The 20,361-nt window shown below is 34.3% G+C and overlaps 1 protein-coding gene across 2 annotated transcripts; it reads left to right on the forward strand.

Annotated features, from left to right (window-relative positions):
• The first annotated feature begins 3,835 nt into the window (after positions 1–3,835).
• LOC120079071 (major antigen-like) lies at positions 3,836–10,723 on the forward strand. Of its 2 annotated transcripts, none has more exons than XM_039033267.1 (10): positions 3,836–4,322; positions 4,930–5,127; positions 5,338–5,460; positions 5,667–5,704; positions 5,788–5,956; positions 6,293–6,467; positions 6,555–9,214; positions 9,305–9,394; positions 9,500–9,642; positions 9,921–10,723. In XM_039033267.1, exons 1-10 carry the CDS (start codon positions 4,242–4,244, stop codon positions 10,156–10,158), a joined length of 3,915 nt encoding a protein of 1,304 aa, XP_038889195.1. In that variant the 5' UTR covers positions 3,836–4,241; the 3' UTR covers positions 10,159–10,723. The 2 variants fall into 2 exon arrangements, with proteins under 2 accessions (XP_038889195.1, XP_038889200.1); XM_039033272.1 differs by having other exon boundaries at positions 9,509–9,642.
• The last annotated feature ends 9,638 nt before the right edge of the window (positions 10,724–20,361 follow it).

A 20,361-nucleotide genomic window follows, 5' to 3' on the forward strand; every position in this document is an offset into this window, starting at 1 on the left:
GAGAAATATGTGTTTTGCGAGAGTTCGAGGCAGAGGTGTCGAAAACGTTGAGAACTCGACGAACAAAGAAAAAACTTAAGAAACCCTACATAGGCCGAAACTTTCAACCCTCAACAAAGGGAAATCTCGCGAAATCTCGCCTTAGGTTGTTTGAAGGTTTGAAGTTTTCGACACACATCTACCCTCGAGATTGCAGGTTTTATTACTTTCTTTTTCAACCTCATAGAGGAAATAAAGTATTATGAGATAATGGTATTATACTCACTATATGTATCTGTGTACCGAAGCTGCCTTCTTAACAAAACCTATGCATTTAATCATTTCGAATTGACGGTGAGGCTTGTGAGATTGACGTGAGGGGGTGGGGATGATATATCTGGACGCGAACGTTGTCCAAAGCGTATTCCCAACACATGTCGAAACTTCAAAGCGAATTAAGGAGATAAGTGAGGTCTGAAGTAGATTAAGAGGAGAGCCGAGATTCAAAGCGAGGATAATAGGAGAGAGAGCGATGATGGTTGAACGAGATTTCAAGAATGGATGAGATTCAAAGCGAGATTTTAGGATGGAGAGCGAGATTCAAGCGCCTGAGTTAATGTGTTATAGGAAAGAATGTTTGTAATTATTTTTATATAAATGAGATATTTAATTTACAGTTTTTTATTTTTATTTTTATGAGTTATTATTTTTTTAATTTATTCTTTTTAGAGTTTAAATAAAATAATAAAATATTTTTGGAAATTATTTTTATAAAATGGAAAATTAAAAAAAAAAAGATTAGAAAGAAGAAGGTGGAATGCATAATAATTAAAAAGAAAAAAAAGGGGAAATTTGTACGGTATTCTCGCTCTCTATCAAAATCTCGTATTTCGCTCTCACTCTCGCTCACACTCAAAATCTCGCTCTCGCTCTCGCTCTCTCAAACTCTCGCTCTCTCAAAATCTCGCTCTCTCTCATAATCTCACTCTCGAATTTGATTGGGAAGTTCAGTGGCAAAAAGAAGGAGATTCATTAGCTTGATATTTAGTCAGACTTGCTGAGATGACAAAATTCGTAAAAGAAATTCTAGGGGGACCTTATGAAAATTTAGAAATACGATTTTTTGATAGAGGAAGGTCTTTGGAATGATAATTAAACAGACTCAATAATAATGTTAGGAAGGGCAAGGTCGAGGGTTCAAAGTTCGACGTACAAGTGAAAGGGAGGTCGATGGTTCAAAATTCGACCTATCTAGGTTGAACTTTCAACCCTGGACTTATTTAAAAAAAAAATAAATAATATTTTTACAAATAGTTTGAAAACAACAATATTTTCCTAAATAGTTTCTAAAAGGACAATATCCTTTTAATTTTCCCCATATATATATATACATATTTATTTATTGTTTTTTAAGTAAACAATGATAGTTTTTATCCAACATTAAAACGTATATTCGAAAAATATTTCCACTTAATTTTTATGTTTTGAAATTGATAGACTTTTAGAGAAAAATATCATCCGGTTGAATATTGAGATATTTATTTAAACCTTGGTATTTTAGGGATAACGACTCTTTAATTCTAATTACTTTGCTTTAACCAAAAGGCCTCATACCAATGAAGATAGTTATCTTCCTTTAAACCCATGAACATCCTCTTATTTAAACAATGTCGGATTTTGGTTGTATTTCCAACAATGTTTTACCAAAACCCAACAAATTTCACATTGACAAGATATTTGAAGAATGTACAGCTTTTGCAATATCCATTGTCTTCACCAACAATTATAATTCTCATCTCATAGAATTATAACCTACTCACTATAAAAAGTAGACCATTTGAAATGCCACATTCCAAGATTTTCCTTTCTTATTACATGTCGATAAACCTTGCTGATATTGATGGAATCACTCCGGAACTGCACTAGAACACCATCATCGCTTAACTTGCACTTGTGTATCCCAAAATGTATCAATACATCCTTGACTTGCACTTTCCACAAGTTGAAGTACATCATTCCGTCAACTTCTCCACGTCAAACTTTACTGAACTCATAAAACTTGACACATCTACTTCTTTTCCTAGCAAAACAATATATAGTGAACAACCCATACTATTCACAAACATAGCAACCCGTTTCGGGAATTCTTTTCTGATGTGGAAGCTCAGACAATGCTACAACTACATAGCACACTAAAAAATTCAAGAAACTCCGAACATAAAACTCTGATACTACTTGTTGAGAAAAAAACCCCTCACTTCTACTGTAGGAATAAATATAAAATAACAGAGAAATTAATAGAAATCAATACAATTGGAAACACAAGAATTTACATGGAAAACTCCCAACTCAGAGAGAAACCACGGACTAAAAAATTCCATTATATTAAAAATTATTACAATTATACAGAACAATACTTCTTTCTCCCATTCCCAATTACAAGAGTACTCTCTCAAGCTTTTGACTACTCATATATTTTTTCCCATTCTCAAACTAGAGAATACAATAGAATTTAAATTAGAGTTAGCACACTAAGCTTAAAGTGTTTCTAATTGGGACAATTGAAAACCAAAGACTCTTTTTTATAGTGCTTAGAGCCTATGACTTTCTTAAACTTTTATGATGTAGGACAAGTCCATAACTTTCCTAAACATTTTTCAATGTAGGACAAGTCTATAACTTTCCTAAAATTTTTTTTTTCAATGTGGGACAAACTCATGACTTTTCTAAATATTTTTTATGTGGAACAACTGCATATTTAATATTTTGTAAAAAATCTAACATATTAATGTTTGTTTTTCTGAAGTGGAAATTAGTGGGATCTGAGAAATTTTTGGGTTAAAAATTAGAATTAACGATTGGGTTGAAGGGAAGCCTAGCAAGAAATTAAAAATTTGAAATAGAGTAAAAGGGCTACATAAAATCTCAAAATTATATATATATATATATATATATGTATGTATGTATAAATTAAGATTAAATTGCAAGTTTATTCTTTAGTTATTTTACTATTATATAAGATAGATCTTTAAACTTTAAGACTAGTTATTAGGTTTCTTAACTTTAATTTTGCATCTAATAGATTCCTAAATTTTTATTTTGCGTATAATATTTTGACCTATTTGATGTTTTTAAAATTCATAAAACTTTGAAAGTTTAATGTCATATTGCACATAAAATTCAATTTTAGGTCTAATATATTCGTAAATTTTTAAAAATAATAATGAATAGGAAAATTTTCACATAAAAAAAGTCAAATTATTAGCAGAAATAACAAAAGAACATTGATAGATACTAATAAACTATACTTCTATCGGTCTCTATCAGATTCTATCAAAGAAGATTAAAAATTTTGCTATTTTGTATAAATAATTTCTTTTATTTTTCTATTTTTGAAAATCCTCCTAATAAATATGAATATGCTTGATACTAGATAACAAATTGAGAGTTTATAGACATTTATGATATTTATAAAGTTTAAAAACGTATTAAACATGTAATCGGAAGTTAAAAGGCATATTAGATGTTTTAAAATTTAATATACTTGACAGAAAAAAAAAACCTATTTAATAAAAAATATCTTTAAATTAAAAAACAAAACAGAATTGTGACCTTTTGTTTTCAATTATATTCAGGTGATTCCAATAAATTAATAAACATTATTATTATTATTATTTAAAAAGAGTCGGTTTCAATTGGGTGCGCCCGAAAAAACGCCAATGGCTTTTCTACCCACTTACGTTCTTTCCGATGCCATCCAGACCAATGAACGATCGACACGTGTTGGAATAAGTTGGGGTTGTATTAGAAGTGCCACGTTTAGAGTGTTATGAGCGAGTAGAGGAGTTAGGTATTCGCAACAGTTTTAGGAGTGGGAAGGGAGAATAGAATAGGCGATTACGGCTGTACATTGGATCGACTCTATATCGTCTTCACCAACCATAAATTCCAAATTTCTCTCTCTTGGTTTCGGAGTTTGGACATGAAAAAGCTTAAAAATGGGGGAAAATAATATAAAACCTTTCGTAACAATGACCACCTAGCCAACGCTCTCTTTGTCTCTCTTTCTCTCTATCAACTCTCTCTTCTTGTTTGTTGTCTTCTTGTCATAGTTTTGATCACACTTCGTTTTCTTTCTCTCTCTCTTCTTGGTAATGACGACGACGATGATGATGAAAATGGGGAAGAAATTCGGCACCTGATTTGATTGAACAATTGTAATTGGGTGTAAGAGACCTACAGAGCTGAGATTGCCAGGAGAAATGTTCAGGTTGCATAGGAATCGGCAAGTGAAATCAGGGGAGAAATTTGATTTCAAGTTTTCCAATTTCAAGGCAACCCAGGTACTTAATTTTAATTTTAGTTATAATTTTAACGTTCGTTCTGGAGTGTGAATCATGAATATACGTTTTCGTTCTTTGTTCTAACTAATAGTATATCTAGTGAAGGGTCTAAATTTATTTGACTTCCCCTAATTTTCTGGGATTACCAAATATGCTTCTCGTGTGATTTCTGGAGACCCCCTCTAGTTTTATGAAGTAAAATGTGATTGAAGAAAGGGGAAAAAGGTTGGAGGAAGAAGGAATGGAATTAAATGAGGATTCAGTGAAATGTTTTCTGGGTTGTGAATTTGGGGGTTGCAATTTTGTTATTAGATTTAGATATTTTGATCGAATCAATGGACTGAGAATTAGCATGAAGAGGAATGGAAGTTACTGATTTAGTCAACACAATTTATTTGTCTTTATTGCTGCCTTGGATTGGAACTTAGCCTTGAAATTGCGTTATTATTTTGGTGATAACTCAAAAGTGGACTCGGTCAAGGAGTTACCAGTTAGTCACTGCTGATTGTTATTTAATGTAATATTCAATCCTGTCCCCTCCGTCCTTTTCTTTATTTTACTTGATATCACCATAGAGATTTTCTTTTTGTTACTTGTACGGAAACAGGTACCTAAAGGTTGGGACAAACTATTTGTATCTGTCATCTCTGAGCAAACTGGGAAAACGATTGTCAGGTCAAGCAAAGCATTAGTTCGTAATGGAAGTTGCCAGTGGACTGAGTCTCTATCAGAATCCATTTGGGTTTCACAAGATGAAGTTTCTAAGGAGTTTGAAGATAGTAATTTCAAGCTTGTTGTGGCCATGGTATTGTTGTTTGTCTTTATTAGAATCCATTTGGGTTTCACAACCACAATTCCTCTTGCCAAAACTATGTTGTTTTCATGACCATCCTTTGTTTAGGAGCTGCTACTCATAATTTGGCTTTTTACATCTCTGACATTGATGTATTCTGAAGATAAGGAATTGAATATGACGGCCGCTGGGCTTAATTTACACTAAAATCTCTAATCACAGGGTTCAGCAAGATCAAATATTCTTGGAGAGGCTATGGTCAACATGACAAATTACACAGATTCTAAATCTTCTTCTGCAGTCTCACTTCCATTGAAAAAGTGCAACCATGGGACTATTTTACAAGTAAGCTCCAATTTTTTAAATGTAGAAGATGGCATTTAAACTTAATTCTTTTTTACTCCTGAAACCAATACTTGGAATCAAATTTCATTCTTTGGTTTAGTTTGCAGTGCAGGTGTACTAGTTTTAGAACTAATATCTGGAGGTATTGATCATGAATTTTATATTTGAGTCTTGCTTTTAAAAAGTTTACTTTGCCATGTTTGCAGGTGAAAATCCAGTGCTTAAATCCAATAACAAAAGTAAGGTCTGTATGATGGGATGATTTTGTTCTTTGTTGTAAATATTTGATTATATGTTTGGCCTTTAAAATTATTGAACACCTTTCAGGAGTGGAGAATTTAAACAGACATATTCTCCAAAAGAAGACTTGAAGAAAGAAGGTCATGACTCAGATAGCTGCTCAGATATAACAGATAGCCAATTGTCGAGAAGTATTGGATCTTCCTCTGGTGCAGATTTATACTCTAGCTTACACTCAGGAGAAGCTAGCAGCAAGGCAAGATCATATTTGCCATCAAAATTTTCTGTCATTGTACTTTCCGAATAGGGTACATGTTTGGTACCCTTCTAATTACTTCTATTAGTTGATCAATCAAGTTTCTGTCAATATATTAGGCTTTAATCATGATTGTAGATTACCAACTTACCATTTGCAGTATTGATATGTAATTAAATGAGGCATGACATTTTCGGTCCTAATAAACAGTATGAGAAACTTTGTTCATGCAGATTCATTAATTGATCCACATATTTTATGAATATCCCACAAAGTACACCTCGCTAATTTTTATTATTTACATAATAACTGAAATATTTTTGTTTCGGTTGGTAGGAAGCAAGTTTTTCTGCTTCCTATTCACAGGTCAGCAATGATTCATCTGAGATTTATGAATCCGTAGAGAATGACGCTGCAAAAAACAATTGTAGTGATATACAAAGACAGGACTCGGTGAGCTCACAGAATAGTCCTCGCTGTTTATCTCCTAATTCTGTAATTATTTGTTCAGGTAATCATTTTTAAATTTTATGTCAAGAGTTTGTTATTGTCATCTTCAAGATTGTCTCACTTTCATGTAAAAACTTTTTGGAAGCAGCTGAAACAACGACTATTGAGGAACTTCGTGCTGAAGCTAGGATGTGGGAGAGAAATTCCCACAAACTGATGGCTGATCTTGATCAGTTGAAGAGAGAGTTATCAGATCAGTCCGACAACCAGGAAAGTTTGCATACTGCACTTTCAGCAGCAACTGCAGAATGTGATGGTTTGAGAAAAGAACTTGAGCAACTAAGACTGATGACTGAGAAGTCAACACAGAGACAAACAGGTATTGAGGATTTATCATATCAAGATGGTGAACCACACATCCTAAATGAATTGAAAGATGAACTGAAGTTCCAAAAAGAAACCAATGCGGATTTAGCTCTGCAACTAAAGAGAAGTCAAGAATCAAATATTGAGCTTGTGTCCGTTCTTCAGGAGCTAGAAGCAACTACCGAAAAGCAGAAACTTGAGATAGAGGAGCTTTTGGCACGACACCAAAAAGATGATGATATTGAAAATATTAATGAAGAAAACAAGAAATTGATGCTTCAGTTGGAACATGTGAAGGAATCAGAGAAGAATCTTCAATTTAAGGTTGAGGTTCTGGAGAAAAACTTGGAGGAAGCAAAACTTGATTTACAAAAGTGCGAGGTCTCAAACCAAAGATTCCCTCAGGATACTATCGGGGAATATGATAGTCAGCTACACGCTGAGGAAAATGTGGGGTCCTTACACATAAATCTAGTGAAAGAAATGGAAATGTTGAAAGAAAAAGTGCAGGAGTTAGAGAAAGATTGTAATGAGTTGACAGATGAAAACATAGATCTCTTGTACAAGCTTAGGCAAGCAAATAACGACTCTAGGGGAGGAAGTTTGGCTTTTAACTCCACAGGTGGTGAGCTTTTATCTAAATCTTTTGTTAATTTTGGATTTGACTCTATGAAACACAGAAATTCTACACAAGTTGTACATGTAAAAATGGAGGAAAGTCTGAATGTGATCGATAATAACGATGGTTCTTTCAATAAAAAACTAGAGAGTATGAAATTTGAGCTGGAACTCAAAGTTGAAGAGCTTAGTAGGGAATTGACTGAGAAAAAGCTGGAGATAGAAAAACTTGAGTCCAACATTTTGTCCAAAGAAGACGAGATCAAGATCCTCGGAGGTCTGCATAACAAATTGCAAGCTAAGTATTCTGATCTTCAGAAAGAAAAAAATCAGATCGAGGAAAAGATGGAAGTCATACTTGGACAAAGTGACAGCGGTTCTAAATGCTTAAATGATTTGCGAAATGAAGTAAAGGTGCTTAGCAACAATGTGGATTTGCATATTTCTGCAAACAAGATTCTTGAAAGTAAATATTCGGAGCTTCAAGGTGAAAAACAAGAACTTGAACTTGAGATTGAACAGGAACGCATGCAGTTGTCAGAAAGCATATCCGTTTTGGAATCTCGACTAAAATATATGACGGACGGGAAGGAGTCAATTCGCCTTGAGTTAGAAAACTCTAAGTCTCATGCTGTGGGTCTCCAAGATGAGGTTGATAGATTGAGACTCGAGATAGAGACGGAAAATGTTGATTTGAAACAAATGTTGAATGACTTGGAAAATCAGTGTGCAAAGGCTCAAGATCAATGTGAGTACCTGCAAAGAGAAAACACGAAGTTGGAAGCTGCAGTTGAACATGTCGTTGAAGAACGAAATTTGCTTAAGAAATCAAATGGAGAGTTGAAGAAAAAGAATTTCGAGTTGCAGGAGGGTTATTTTCGCTTGGAATTGAAAGTGAAGGAATCACTTGAAAGGTCTGCCCATTATTTCAGAAGAATTGATGATTTTGAGGATTATCTCTCTCTTGGGTTGGAGGATTTCGCCTCAAAAGAAAGATGCCTATCTTCGGAATTGGATTCAGTCGTTGAAGAGAACATAAAATACAAAGAGAAATTTGCCATGTTTGAAAGCTTGTATAATGAGACATATTTGGAGAAGGCAACTGAAGCTCAAGAACTTCAAGGAGCTGTTGTGCACCTGACCAAGCAACTTTCAACAGCAAAGAAGGATCTCAACATCATGCAAATGGAATCTAATGAAAGCTTAACGGCCCTGATTAGTGAGCTTTCCGTGTCAAAACAAAACCAAGAGACACTGATAGCTGAAAGTGAAAAGTTACTGAAACAGTTGGAAAATTACAAATCACTTGAAATCGAGCTTAAGAACTCTGTCAATGATCTCGAACTAAAGCTTTCTGTTTCTGAAAAAGAACGAAGGCAGCACGAGGAAGAATTAACTAACTTAAAGATTCAGTTGCAAAAAACAGCCCATTTTCAGAATGAGGTTTTTGCATCGAGCAACAAGCTTGAACAGAAGATTGTTGCTGAATTAGAGGACAGCAAACAAAGCGGAGTTGCCTTGAAAGAAAAGCTTCTGAGAATAGGGAGTGGGTCAGTAGTGGAGGAGGCAACACTAATAGGGATTGATGATTTAAGAAATGAGCTCAGCCAAATTATTATAATAAACAGCAAGTACCAACAGAAACTGAAAATACTTGAGGAGGAGAAAGATGAGTGCCTAAAGAGATCTTTATCCCTTGAAGCAGAACTGAAACATTTAAAGGAAGAAAATCAGATCCAACGGGAGTCTAGCAGTGTAAGGAGTCATGGTTTTGTCAAAACCAACGGCAAAAACATGCCCAGTAAAGACATGAAGCTTCTAAAAGTTAGTCTCTTTTACTATTCATTTAGATGTCGATTTGGACTTCTGAACTGCTTAGAAGAATTCTGAAAGCTAATTGTTTGAATATGACAGAATGATGTGGTCAAGATAGTTGGTCGAAATCATAGTGGCAAGAAGAAGCCGAAGGAACCAAACAACAATGAATCCCAATCTCAAGTTAAGGTAGGGCACTAAAATCCCGCTCTTTATTATTGCTTACAAATGCTGTCTTTTTAATCTGCCCAGGTACAGTTTACAAGGATGACTTTGTAATATCTTATTTTCTAGTCTCGACAGGATGATAGTGGATGTGATATTGATGAAGGGTCTCAAGTTCCTGAAGCTAAATCAGTTTCAAGAATTCAGTTGCTCGAAAAAGAACTTGCCGAGGCTTTGGAAGCAAACAAGAAATATGAGGATCAACTGAGCAGGTGTGTGTAAGAGGAGCTCGGTTTCATATTTGTTTCATTACAAACATATACACTTAAGAGACAGGATCTACCATTGTTCCTCTATAGATTTCCGTGCCATCAAATTCCTAGTTGAATGTTGTGTATGCTTTATTGATTTCTAAAAGAAAAACCTAGAAAGGAAAGTAGAAACTAAGTTGCCTCCGTACACTTTATTCATTGTAGAAAGACCTTAATCTTTATTGCTTTATGGTTTCTCTCAATCTGAATTTCCCTGTATCTCTTCCCATCATATTCAGGCTTGTTTCAGACAATCAAAACAACAAAGAAAATTCTCCCATATCAACAGTTGAAGGTGATGAAATGACAAAGGAAGCATATGAAAGCATTAACTCGGCTCTAGAGGCAGAGTTAAAAGACATTCGTGAGCGGTACTTCCATATCAGCCTCAAGTATGCTGAAGTCGAGCATCAGCGAGAGGAACTTGTTATGAAACTAAAAGCAGCCAAGAACGGTGGAAGGAGATGGTTTTCATGAAAGTCCAAAAAGTGCATGTTTCCTCTTTTCTTTGTTAATAATACACACTAGTCTCAAGGAGGCTTCTCCCTAGTCATATTTCAATACTCAAATCATGATTTCAATCAAGACTCGAGATTGAATCCTGCTGGAACACTAGTTTTAGTCTAACAGCAAGAGATTACTAACATGGAAGAGTACATGGTTGTTTGAGAAGAGAGGAGATGGAGTGTCATGAAGATTAATCTGAAGTTGAAGAAATCAGTTGGCTCTGGAGTTTTCATAGTTTCAAACAAGTTATTTTTGTGTAAAATCAGGCAATAATGTGAAACATGGCAAATAATAATTCTATTTTTCACTAGCAGAATGTTGAAATGATATCTGCCATGCCCCTATCTTTTCCAAAGAGCCGTGTATATGTACAATACTCTCGGAGTTGTTACTCCGTAGATTTTTCCTTCATATTATAGTCTACGTAGTGGTGATGGCGTGATTGATGTTAGAATTTGGAGAGAGAAAATAAATTTGTAAAGCAGATTATTCACTTGTAGTATCAAATAATATTATTTTGTAACTTCCTCAGGTAGCCATTTGTCTTGCTAACGTCAGCACTTGAATGTTTTGCTTCTTATATTCGTTGTAACAACTACCTAATGGTGACCGAAGCCTTCTCCAAGTGCCAGACATTACACCATAGAAACTGAAACTAAACTCTCTAGACAAGCTGATTATGATACAACTATGGGAGTCCCAGCTGTCATTAAACCATGGAAAGAAGAAAGAATTGAGTTGGTTTGGTTCTCTAAACAGAGCACTTCTTGCAGATATGGCTGAAATATTCAGTAGATTCAGGTTCATACTTGCTATATGCACTACGCAAAATATGCAGTATTAACAGTGAAGTTTTGAAGAGACACAAACCACTTACATGATCAGTTGATTTGATATTTTTATCAACTATTCAAATTTCCTATAGTTAAAAAATTAATTACTAGATAGATGGTGATGCTTGATCATTATGCTGAAAAGAATTTGACATTTGGCAGGTCCGTAGGGATACCTCTGTGGAGCAAAAGCCTTAGTTAGGTTGCTGTGACTTGAGAGCCAAATGGAATACATGAAAGAAACAACAGAAGGAGATAGTGTTGTCACACTTGGAACAGAATAAGAAGGTGGTAAGAGTATATCCCCTGGAAGATGCTGAATTTGTTCATATTGCCTCCATCTTTCAATTTTTTTTTTCTTTTTCCATGTCATGCTTTACAAACAAGTTTCCTTTTTAACAAGAAAAGTGGCCGCACACCAATCTTGGGGTCACGTCAGTCTTTTGATTTGCCTTTCTTCTCTGTCCTGAAAATCTCCTATAACAACAAATGCAGCTTCTTTTATCAAACCCTCTTTACAACGGCACTTAAACCCCTCCCCACCCCCCTCTACTCCCCCCCCCCCCCCCCCCCCCCCCCCCCCCCCACTTTCTTCCATGCCTCTCTCACCGGCCACCCCAGCAGGGGCCGGCGGTTGGCTGCAGGTTCCACTTTTGGTGGAGATGGTGTGAAGTTTACTCTATAGTGTTTTTGCCCCATGCTCCTAATGGTAGGTGACAATATGGTATGAAGTTTTGTTGAAACTTTTGTGTGTCTTCTTCAGTGGGGGCAGAGGAGATCTTTCTCACTTCCACTGTTAAGGGCAACCCCTATCCTTTGGCAGTTCTCCAAATTCCCAGAAAAAATCTCACGCTGTTCTTCGCTTCCCTTGATGTGGGCATCGAGAAAGTTCAATACTTTTGGACTCGGTAACTCGGATTATATGCAGTATTGTTTTACTATTGGGTTTTTCTTGATTTGCTTTCTAATAATGTAATGCTTGGTTTTTTCTTGATGTAACGCTTGGTAGGTTCTTACTATACATATATATATATATAACCACTTGAATTCACTTGAATTCTATCAATGCTGTATACTCTCTCTCTCTTTGTGTTGTTGGAATTTTGAGATGAATGGCTATGTTAGATTTTGAGAAGTGGTTGACTGACCGTAAACGATTTTTGATTATTCAGAACCCAACGTTTGTTTTGTGGAACAGATCGAATTATTTTTACTTGGAGTAGGGTTTTATTATTATTATTTTCATTATTTTAAAAAAAGAAGATTCAAGTGGTGGATGGCAATAGGCACCTATTTTTTTCTTTTGAGTGAATTTTGGAAAAGAAATTGGTCAATAATAGCCGTTAGTTTGTGGGAAGATTTCTTTTCTATGGTCTAACCTGCGATTTGCTTGCACTCATTTTTGCGGTTCGGTGACATGGTACAATAAGACAGTGTCACGTGACACATTGTTTATTTATTTATTTAGAATTTTTTTTTGAAATAATGTTTTTTTTAATAAATAATAACAAAAATAGGGTTGAAGGTAAACAATTTCTAAGAATAGGTATTTTGGGAAAGTATTGACAAAATTAGTGTAGTGCTATGAAGCACAGACACAGATATGGTTATAGATACGGATACGATCGGATACGATGATTCGTCAATTTCTAAAAAATTAAGATACGGATACGTCTAAGGATACGTCATTTTTTTAATATATTTTTTATTATATATTTCTAAAAAAATGAGGATATTGATACGTTGAAGATATATTTTTTTCTTTAAAAAAATATAGGATATAGATAAATTTAGCATACAAGCTAATAACAATAGCACAAAATAGAATACAAACACTGAAATACAATACAAAAAAAGTAACATCCAAGATGTTGAAGTACAATAGTTAATAAAATGCAATAGAAAAGTGACTTATATTACAAAGAAGAAGAAGAAGAAGATTAGAGGGAAAAGTGTGAAGATAAACGAAGAACTTATTGTTGAAGATATTCAAATGGTTTATATTTTAGTGGACTTTGTGGGGACTCAAATTTAAAGATGAAGATTGGATGATTCTAGTCTAGGGTTTGGTCCGTTATTTATTATTTTCTTCCTTTTAGTTTTGGACTCGAGTAGCGAGCTTTTCAAATAGGTTGCCTAATTTTAGATTAGGAAAGATTAGATGAGTTACTTGTCTTTTTTCTTAAAAAAAAGTATGCATAGAAATAGATACATCAAATCGCATGTCAGATACGTATATGGGAAGTATCTGAAAATATAAATATGTTAAATCGCGTGTCATATCTGGGAAGTATCTAGAAGTATCGGTATCTGATACGTGTCTGATACTGATTCTTTGCCTCACATGAAGTATCTGTGCTTCATAGGTGTAGTGAAATTGTGTACCGGGTACACGATTTCCATGTGGCATACTCGTGTACCCGGTACACGAGTACGATTTAATCTAGTTAGCTGACCACGTCGGCTGACTGGTTGACCGGTCAAGCAAACTCGTGTGCCCGGTACACGATTTGCTTATAATTTTTTTTTTTAAAGTTTGTTGACTATTTTTTTTTTAATTATTAAACTTAATTATATATTTAATCTACAATGAAAACATCTTGCACTCATATTAACAAAAAAATACCATGATATTAAAGAATATTTACAATTAGTTCTTTAATTTACAATTTGAAAATGATACGATGTGAGATTTAAAAACGACCCTTAGCCCTTACCCCTCATGTGGGTTGTCTTCATGTCCCTCTAAATTAGGTTCACCCCATTGTTGTTGTCGTCTACGACGAATATGTCTTCGATCGGTATTAGCAACATTGAGTCGTTTTGTTTGTTGAATAATACCTTCTACGTTGACCAATGTTTGCTGACATATTGAACCCAATTTTGGTAAGTTGTTCTGCACTGAATATTGTTGAACATCGCCGATAAAATTATTCTATACAATAAAAAAATAAATATTAGACAATATTCATATCATACATATGGAATATGTTTGATTTTAAATCTCTTACCATGTAGTAATAGTAAGCGCCGTCAGGTGAGATAAATCGCCTCGTGATCGAATTGTACCAGGGAAAGTAGTCATCTGATACAGCTGACCCTTTTGTTAATTCTCCCTGTGCACAATGATCATGTCGTCCATGCCAGTAGGATAAATATTCTGCATGGATTTGACGTCAGTCTTGGTCGTGCTTACCTCTTAAATCAATTTGATGTAGTGCTGGGAGTGTATAGGACAACAAAGGTATCGTTTGTCGCAGACCGAACTGTCTCAACACATGATCTGGATGATGCTACTCTACTATATGGAAGCATATAAGAGGGCTAACAGTCAACCAGATGTCTTCACCATCACAACAATAATTAGGTAAGGATGACTAAATCTGTGTGTATGGCGTCCAAATAACCTGACAAAAAAATAATAATAATAAGTAATACATATAAAATGTTTTAAATATTCAAATTTATATACATATTTACTACCTGATTGTGCATCAGCATGTCGAATATTTTTCTGTACACGAGCAACATATTTGCTGACTGTTTGGGCAACTAATACACCACTCCATCTAAAATTATAAAAAATACAATTAATTTATATTCTTACATAAAATGGTAACGAAATAAATATATAAATGAAATAATACCTGACACTAAATGGACGATGATTTGGAGCCTGTAGTTGGACTTGTGGTGCTATAATTGGAAATCGATCATAAGCTCATACTTGTAATAGTATCAGTGGGCCTTGCTATTTCCAACACTTGTGTATTGGAAGCCCGGCAAAGTTCTCTGTACAATTATGCAAGACATGCACCACCCCACGAGTACATACCAGCGTGCTTGAAATCAGACAATAATGGGAGGAACATGAGATGCACCAGAGTATTTGACTTGTCAACAAATAAAAATCCTCCAATAAGCTGCAGGATGTATGCTCGTGTGTACCTACGTATGCTGATGGCATCGGATGGTAATTCTGAAAACTGGGATGCCAACCAAGGGATACTCAATCTTAATCCCTCCAGATCCTCTGGTAGAACTCCTAAGAGCTCTTCACAAACGTTCTTCCAGTCATACTGTAGTGAACCTGTCAATGGTTGCCCGTCCACTCGTAACCCAAATTGTATGGCAACATCCTACAGCGTAATCGTACATTCCCCACAAGGCAGGTTAAATGTGTGGGTCTCTGGTCTCCAGCGCTGAACTAGAGCAGTAATAAGGTGCCAATCAAGCTGGGTGAAACCAATTTGTGCAACCCCAAGAAAACCTGCCTCCTAAACATATAGAATAATGCAGTGATCAAATAAGATAGTATGTTGTGCAGTTGCCTCCCTTCTCCGACAACTCAACACTATAGTGGAAGAACTATCCCATACTGTCTCTGTGAATGATGCGTATTTTGTTGGTACAATTGTACAGGATTAGAAGGACCCGACTCCATTACCTAAAAAGTTCAAATTACATTACATAATAAAATCCATGACATAAAAGATACATAAAAAGTACATAAAAAAAATACAATTACATAATATAAATTTATTACATAAATTCATTATAAATACATAAAGAAGACAAGTACATAAAATATATTACATGAAAAATAAAAATACATAAAGAATACAAATATATGAAATATACAATTACATGAAAAACATAAATACATAAAGAATACAAATACATGAAATATACCATTACATGAAAAATATATATACATAAAGAATACAAATACATGAAATATACAAGTAAAAAAATACACCTAATGACCCAAAGACGATGAAGCACCCAGTGTATGGTATCGCATTTTTGGCTTGCTTCTCTCCAATCCATTTCATTATGAATGTGCATACTTTTTGGCTGACCTTGTTCTCTTAGTAAGTCCGCATTTGGACGAATTTCTGTAAATGATAATTCTGGCCAATAATCTGGGTATTGAATTGGATAGAAGCGGCTTGCATAACAACGCTTGAAATTAGACAATTTGTAGCATTCATCAATAAGTGGTAGGTATGTCATATGCATGTAATTACAAACTGCAATTACATGAGGGCATGGAATCTTGAATGATTTCCACTTATTGCAAGAACATGTCCCTTCTTTCAAGCTTAAAACTTGGGTATGCTGTCCTTTGTAGGGAGAAATCATACTTATGCTAGTTTATACTTTGAAAGTTTAACTTTATCTGTCAATGGATGTTACCGTATGTGCCGATGCTCGTTTTTCCCACCAATTCAGTTTTTTAGGGCATATTCTGTATATATGTCCCACGATCGAGTGCTTCACTGATTTCTTGTCTCTGGCATTCAAAATACAGTATTGTGCGATAGAATGTTAGCCTAACCAAAGAATTAATTGGTAACATTTTAGCACCTTTGAAAACACTGTTCATGCATTCAGCTGCATTGCTTGTCATCCACCCATAACAGTATCCACCATCATGTGACTGTGTCCATTTTTCCAAGTCAATGTCTGAAAAAAATTCAAGACATTTAGGGTGCAATTGTTTCAATTCTTTCATGCACTGAATGAACTTATGCCTTTGGTGTTGATTTCCGGCCTTAAATACCAAATTTTTTAGTTGCTTCGATTTGTATTTTGTATTGAAATTACTGGCAACATGTCGAAGACAATATCGGTGGTATGCTCTGGGTTCACTCCAACCAATTTCTTCATTATTAATTGCAACAAGAATGCCCTTATGTTTGTCATAAATCAAGCAAATACCCTCTCTTTGGGTAACATATTCACGCAATGCCCACAAAAACTATGACCAACTGGACGAATTCTCACCTTCTACGATAGCAAAACCAAGGGGAAATATATGTCCGTTTGCATCAATAGATAAGGCTGTCAATAATTTCCCCTTATACTTTCCGTAGAGATGAGTTCCATCAAGAGATTAGTAGCCTACAATAGTTGAACCTTTCTCTTGCAGGACCAAAAGACCAAAAAACTCATCCAAAAATAGTCGTACCTGACACATCATAGGGAAGGAAAAACCAATATGTTCGTGTTCTTGGATTGTAATGAACAAGAGCACTCAGCCAATATGGAAGCTCCAAATATGATTTCTCCCAATCGCCAAACACAACAATTAACGCTTTTCTCTTGGCTTGCCACACCCGTCTATAGCTGACATTATAGCCATATTGTTTTTTAATGGCTTCTTGGAGTAGGGCCACAAGTACTCTAGGATCAGCTCTAACCAAATTTTGAATTTCGATACTCATGAAATTTAAATCCAGTTGTGAATGATCCTGTGTCAATTCTGAAAACAAACATGAGTGTTCTCCTTGAAGTTTTGTGACTTCGAACATCCCATGATTTTGTGCCGACATGCCTGTAGCCTCCAAGCACAACCGTCACTCCATGATTTACATTTAACATACCAAAGATCCTGATTTGATTCCACTACGACAATTTCGTAGTGTTCTGTCACACAATATTTTTTTACAACAATCTGTAAATCTTCTTTGGTATTAAACAACATTCCTTTTTGTATTAAACTATAGTTATCTATTCCTACTTTCCTTTCTTCCAAAGTAGACCCTAGTTCACACGTTGAATTTGTCATTTCCCAATCTATTTGGGTGAACATTTCTGACGATACCAACTCAAGACATGTTCACCACTACTGTCGTTTCCAAATAATTCATCAACTTCAACGTCAATGTCACTATTTCCATCATTTCCAGGTTCAAGAATTACTAAATCTTCAGGACGCATCGACATATTTATTATGTTTTTTTCAACTGTTATAGTTGACAAAAAATTTGTTAATATGTCAACCCAACAAATTCCAATTTCTAAGTTTAACATATAAGATCTAAATATTATATATTTAAATCAGACCAATTCTAAGATTTATAAATTATATATTTAAATCAGCCCAAACATAAAAAATATAAGATCTAAGATTTAAGATTAACAAACATATACATATAAGATCAACCCAACAAATACATATAAGATTTCTAAGTTTAACATACATATATTTCTAAGTTTAACAACATATATTTCTAAGTTTAAATCAGCCCAAACAAATAAAAAAAATATAAAATTAGCCCAAAAACATACATAAACTAGATCAGCCCAAAAATATACAAATAAAAAAATATAAGAATTTTATTGATAAGCCCAAAAACGTATATACATACAGATAAAAAACATACATAAACTAGATCAGCCCAAAAATATACAAATAAAAAATTATAAGAATTTTATTGATCAACCCCAAAAACATACATATACATACAGACAAAAAACATACATAAACTAGATCAGCCCAAAAATATACAAATAAAAAAATATAAGAATTTTATTGATAAGCCCAAAAATGTATATACATACAGATAAAAAAACATACATAAACTAGATCAGCCCAAAAAATATACAAATAAAAAATTATAAGAATTTTATTGATCAACCTCAAAAACATACATATACATACAGACAAAAAACATACATAAACTAGATCAGCCCAAAAACATGCAAAAACATACATATACATACAGATCAGCCCAAAAACATACATAAACTAGAGAAAGAATTCCAAAAACATAAATATATTTCTAAGTTTAAAACATATTGAAAAACAACTAGAGAAAGAAATATACCACAGAAGCGAGCAAAAATCGGTAGCCAAAGAGGTAGATTTCGGTGAGGAACAAATAGAGGACTGAAAATCGAGCAAAATTGGAATTTTGGAAGATTTCAGTGAGGAAAATTGAGGATTCGGTGAAATGGAGGTCTCGGTGAGGAAAATCAACAAGATTTTGGAAATTAGAAAGAAAAATAGAGGAAGGAAAGCAAAACGTTTCGGTGAGAGGAAAAAATCGGTGAGAGAACAATCGAAGGAAGCCAAACATTTCGGTGAGGAAGAAGAAGGGGCGGGCAGACATTTTAATGCGAGGAAGTCGTGTACCGGGTACACGACTTAGAGTAATCGTGTACTGGGTACACGATTTCCTCAGTCAAATCTGTATGACTGCAACGTCAGACTGTGCGTGCCAGGTGGCCAGGTACTCATGTACCCGGTACACGATTTAGGGCTTATCGTGTACCCGGTACACGATTAAGGTGTAATCGTGTACCCGGTACACGATTTAAAAACCTGGTTTTGGGATTACTTTCCCTCCAACCCTATTTTTGTCATTATTTATTAAAAAAACATTATTTTAAAAAAATTCATTTATTTATTTTTACCTTTTGAGGTTATTGTTTTTTCATTTTTATCTCGTAGGAGTCTTGTGCTGATTATCCTTTTGATCACAAATGAAAAAAGATTCATTTTTGAAAACTAATTTTGCTTTTTACTTTCTCATGTGTCATCGTATGGTGAATTATTATAATAATCTTTTAAAGTTGATATGGATCATGACCATTGAGTTGCATTAGTAAACTTTAGTTGTTTTTAATTAATTTCTAGCAGTTTAGAGTCATTTGTTGTCTTTAATTAATTTCTAGCTTTTTAAGGGGTGTTTGGAGGTAAGAAGTGAAATAGTGAAGAATAAGGAGTTATGAAATTTAGGGAGTTGTGAACTCTTGGGACCCACAGTGTAAAGAGTTGATAATATATAAAAGTGATGTTTTTTAGTAGTGAACCCACTAACTCCTTGGGCCATAAGGATTGGAATTCACAAACTCCTACTTCCCTACCACTTATCAACTTCTTATCCGAAACATCCCCCAAGTGTTAAATTTAAGCCTATTAAAGATGGTTGTTGGAAAGATGGAGATTGCTTTTAATGAGGAATGCGATGAAGATGGTGGTTGGAAAGATGGAGGCTGCAATTAATGAAAATGTATTAAATGGTAGTTGGAAAAGAGGAGGTTGACAAGAGGACTTCTTTAATATTTTATTTTGACTTTTGTTTATTTACATTAATTAGATTAAAATCACTACAAGGCTATATAAAGTCTTTCATCTTCAGAATTTTGATGAATGAAATTTGAAATCTCATATTTGAGACATTTCCTTAGAAACTTACAATTCTTGTGATACATTCGAGCCATTCAATCTAATTTTGATCAAGTTTGATTGTAGAATGACTCAATTTAGAACAAGCTTTCAGAAGCTTGTTTCTAGATCGTTGAATAATTTAACATTTGAAAAGTATATAAACGTGCAATTGATGCATTTGAAATGTAACTAAAATTAGTGATGAAATCATAAACGCAGTAAGCCAATACTTTATTTTCCTATTTTGAAAGGAAGATTTCAAATTTGAAATCAATTACTTAAACTTAGCCATATGTAAAACAACAACAACAACAACAACAATCAGACCCAAAGTAATAGTATAGTTAGCAAAAGGATAAATACAAGCCCAATGATTTT

The sequence above is a fragment of the Benincasa hispida genome, chromosome 1, assembly GCF_009727055.1.
Source record: "Benincasa hispida cultivar B227 chromosome 1, ASM972705v1, whole genome shotgun sequence".
Taxonomy (NCBI): Eukaryota; Viridiplantae; Streptophyta; class Magnoliopsida; order Cucurbitales; family Cucurbitaceae; genus Benincasa; species Benincasa hispida.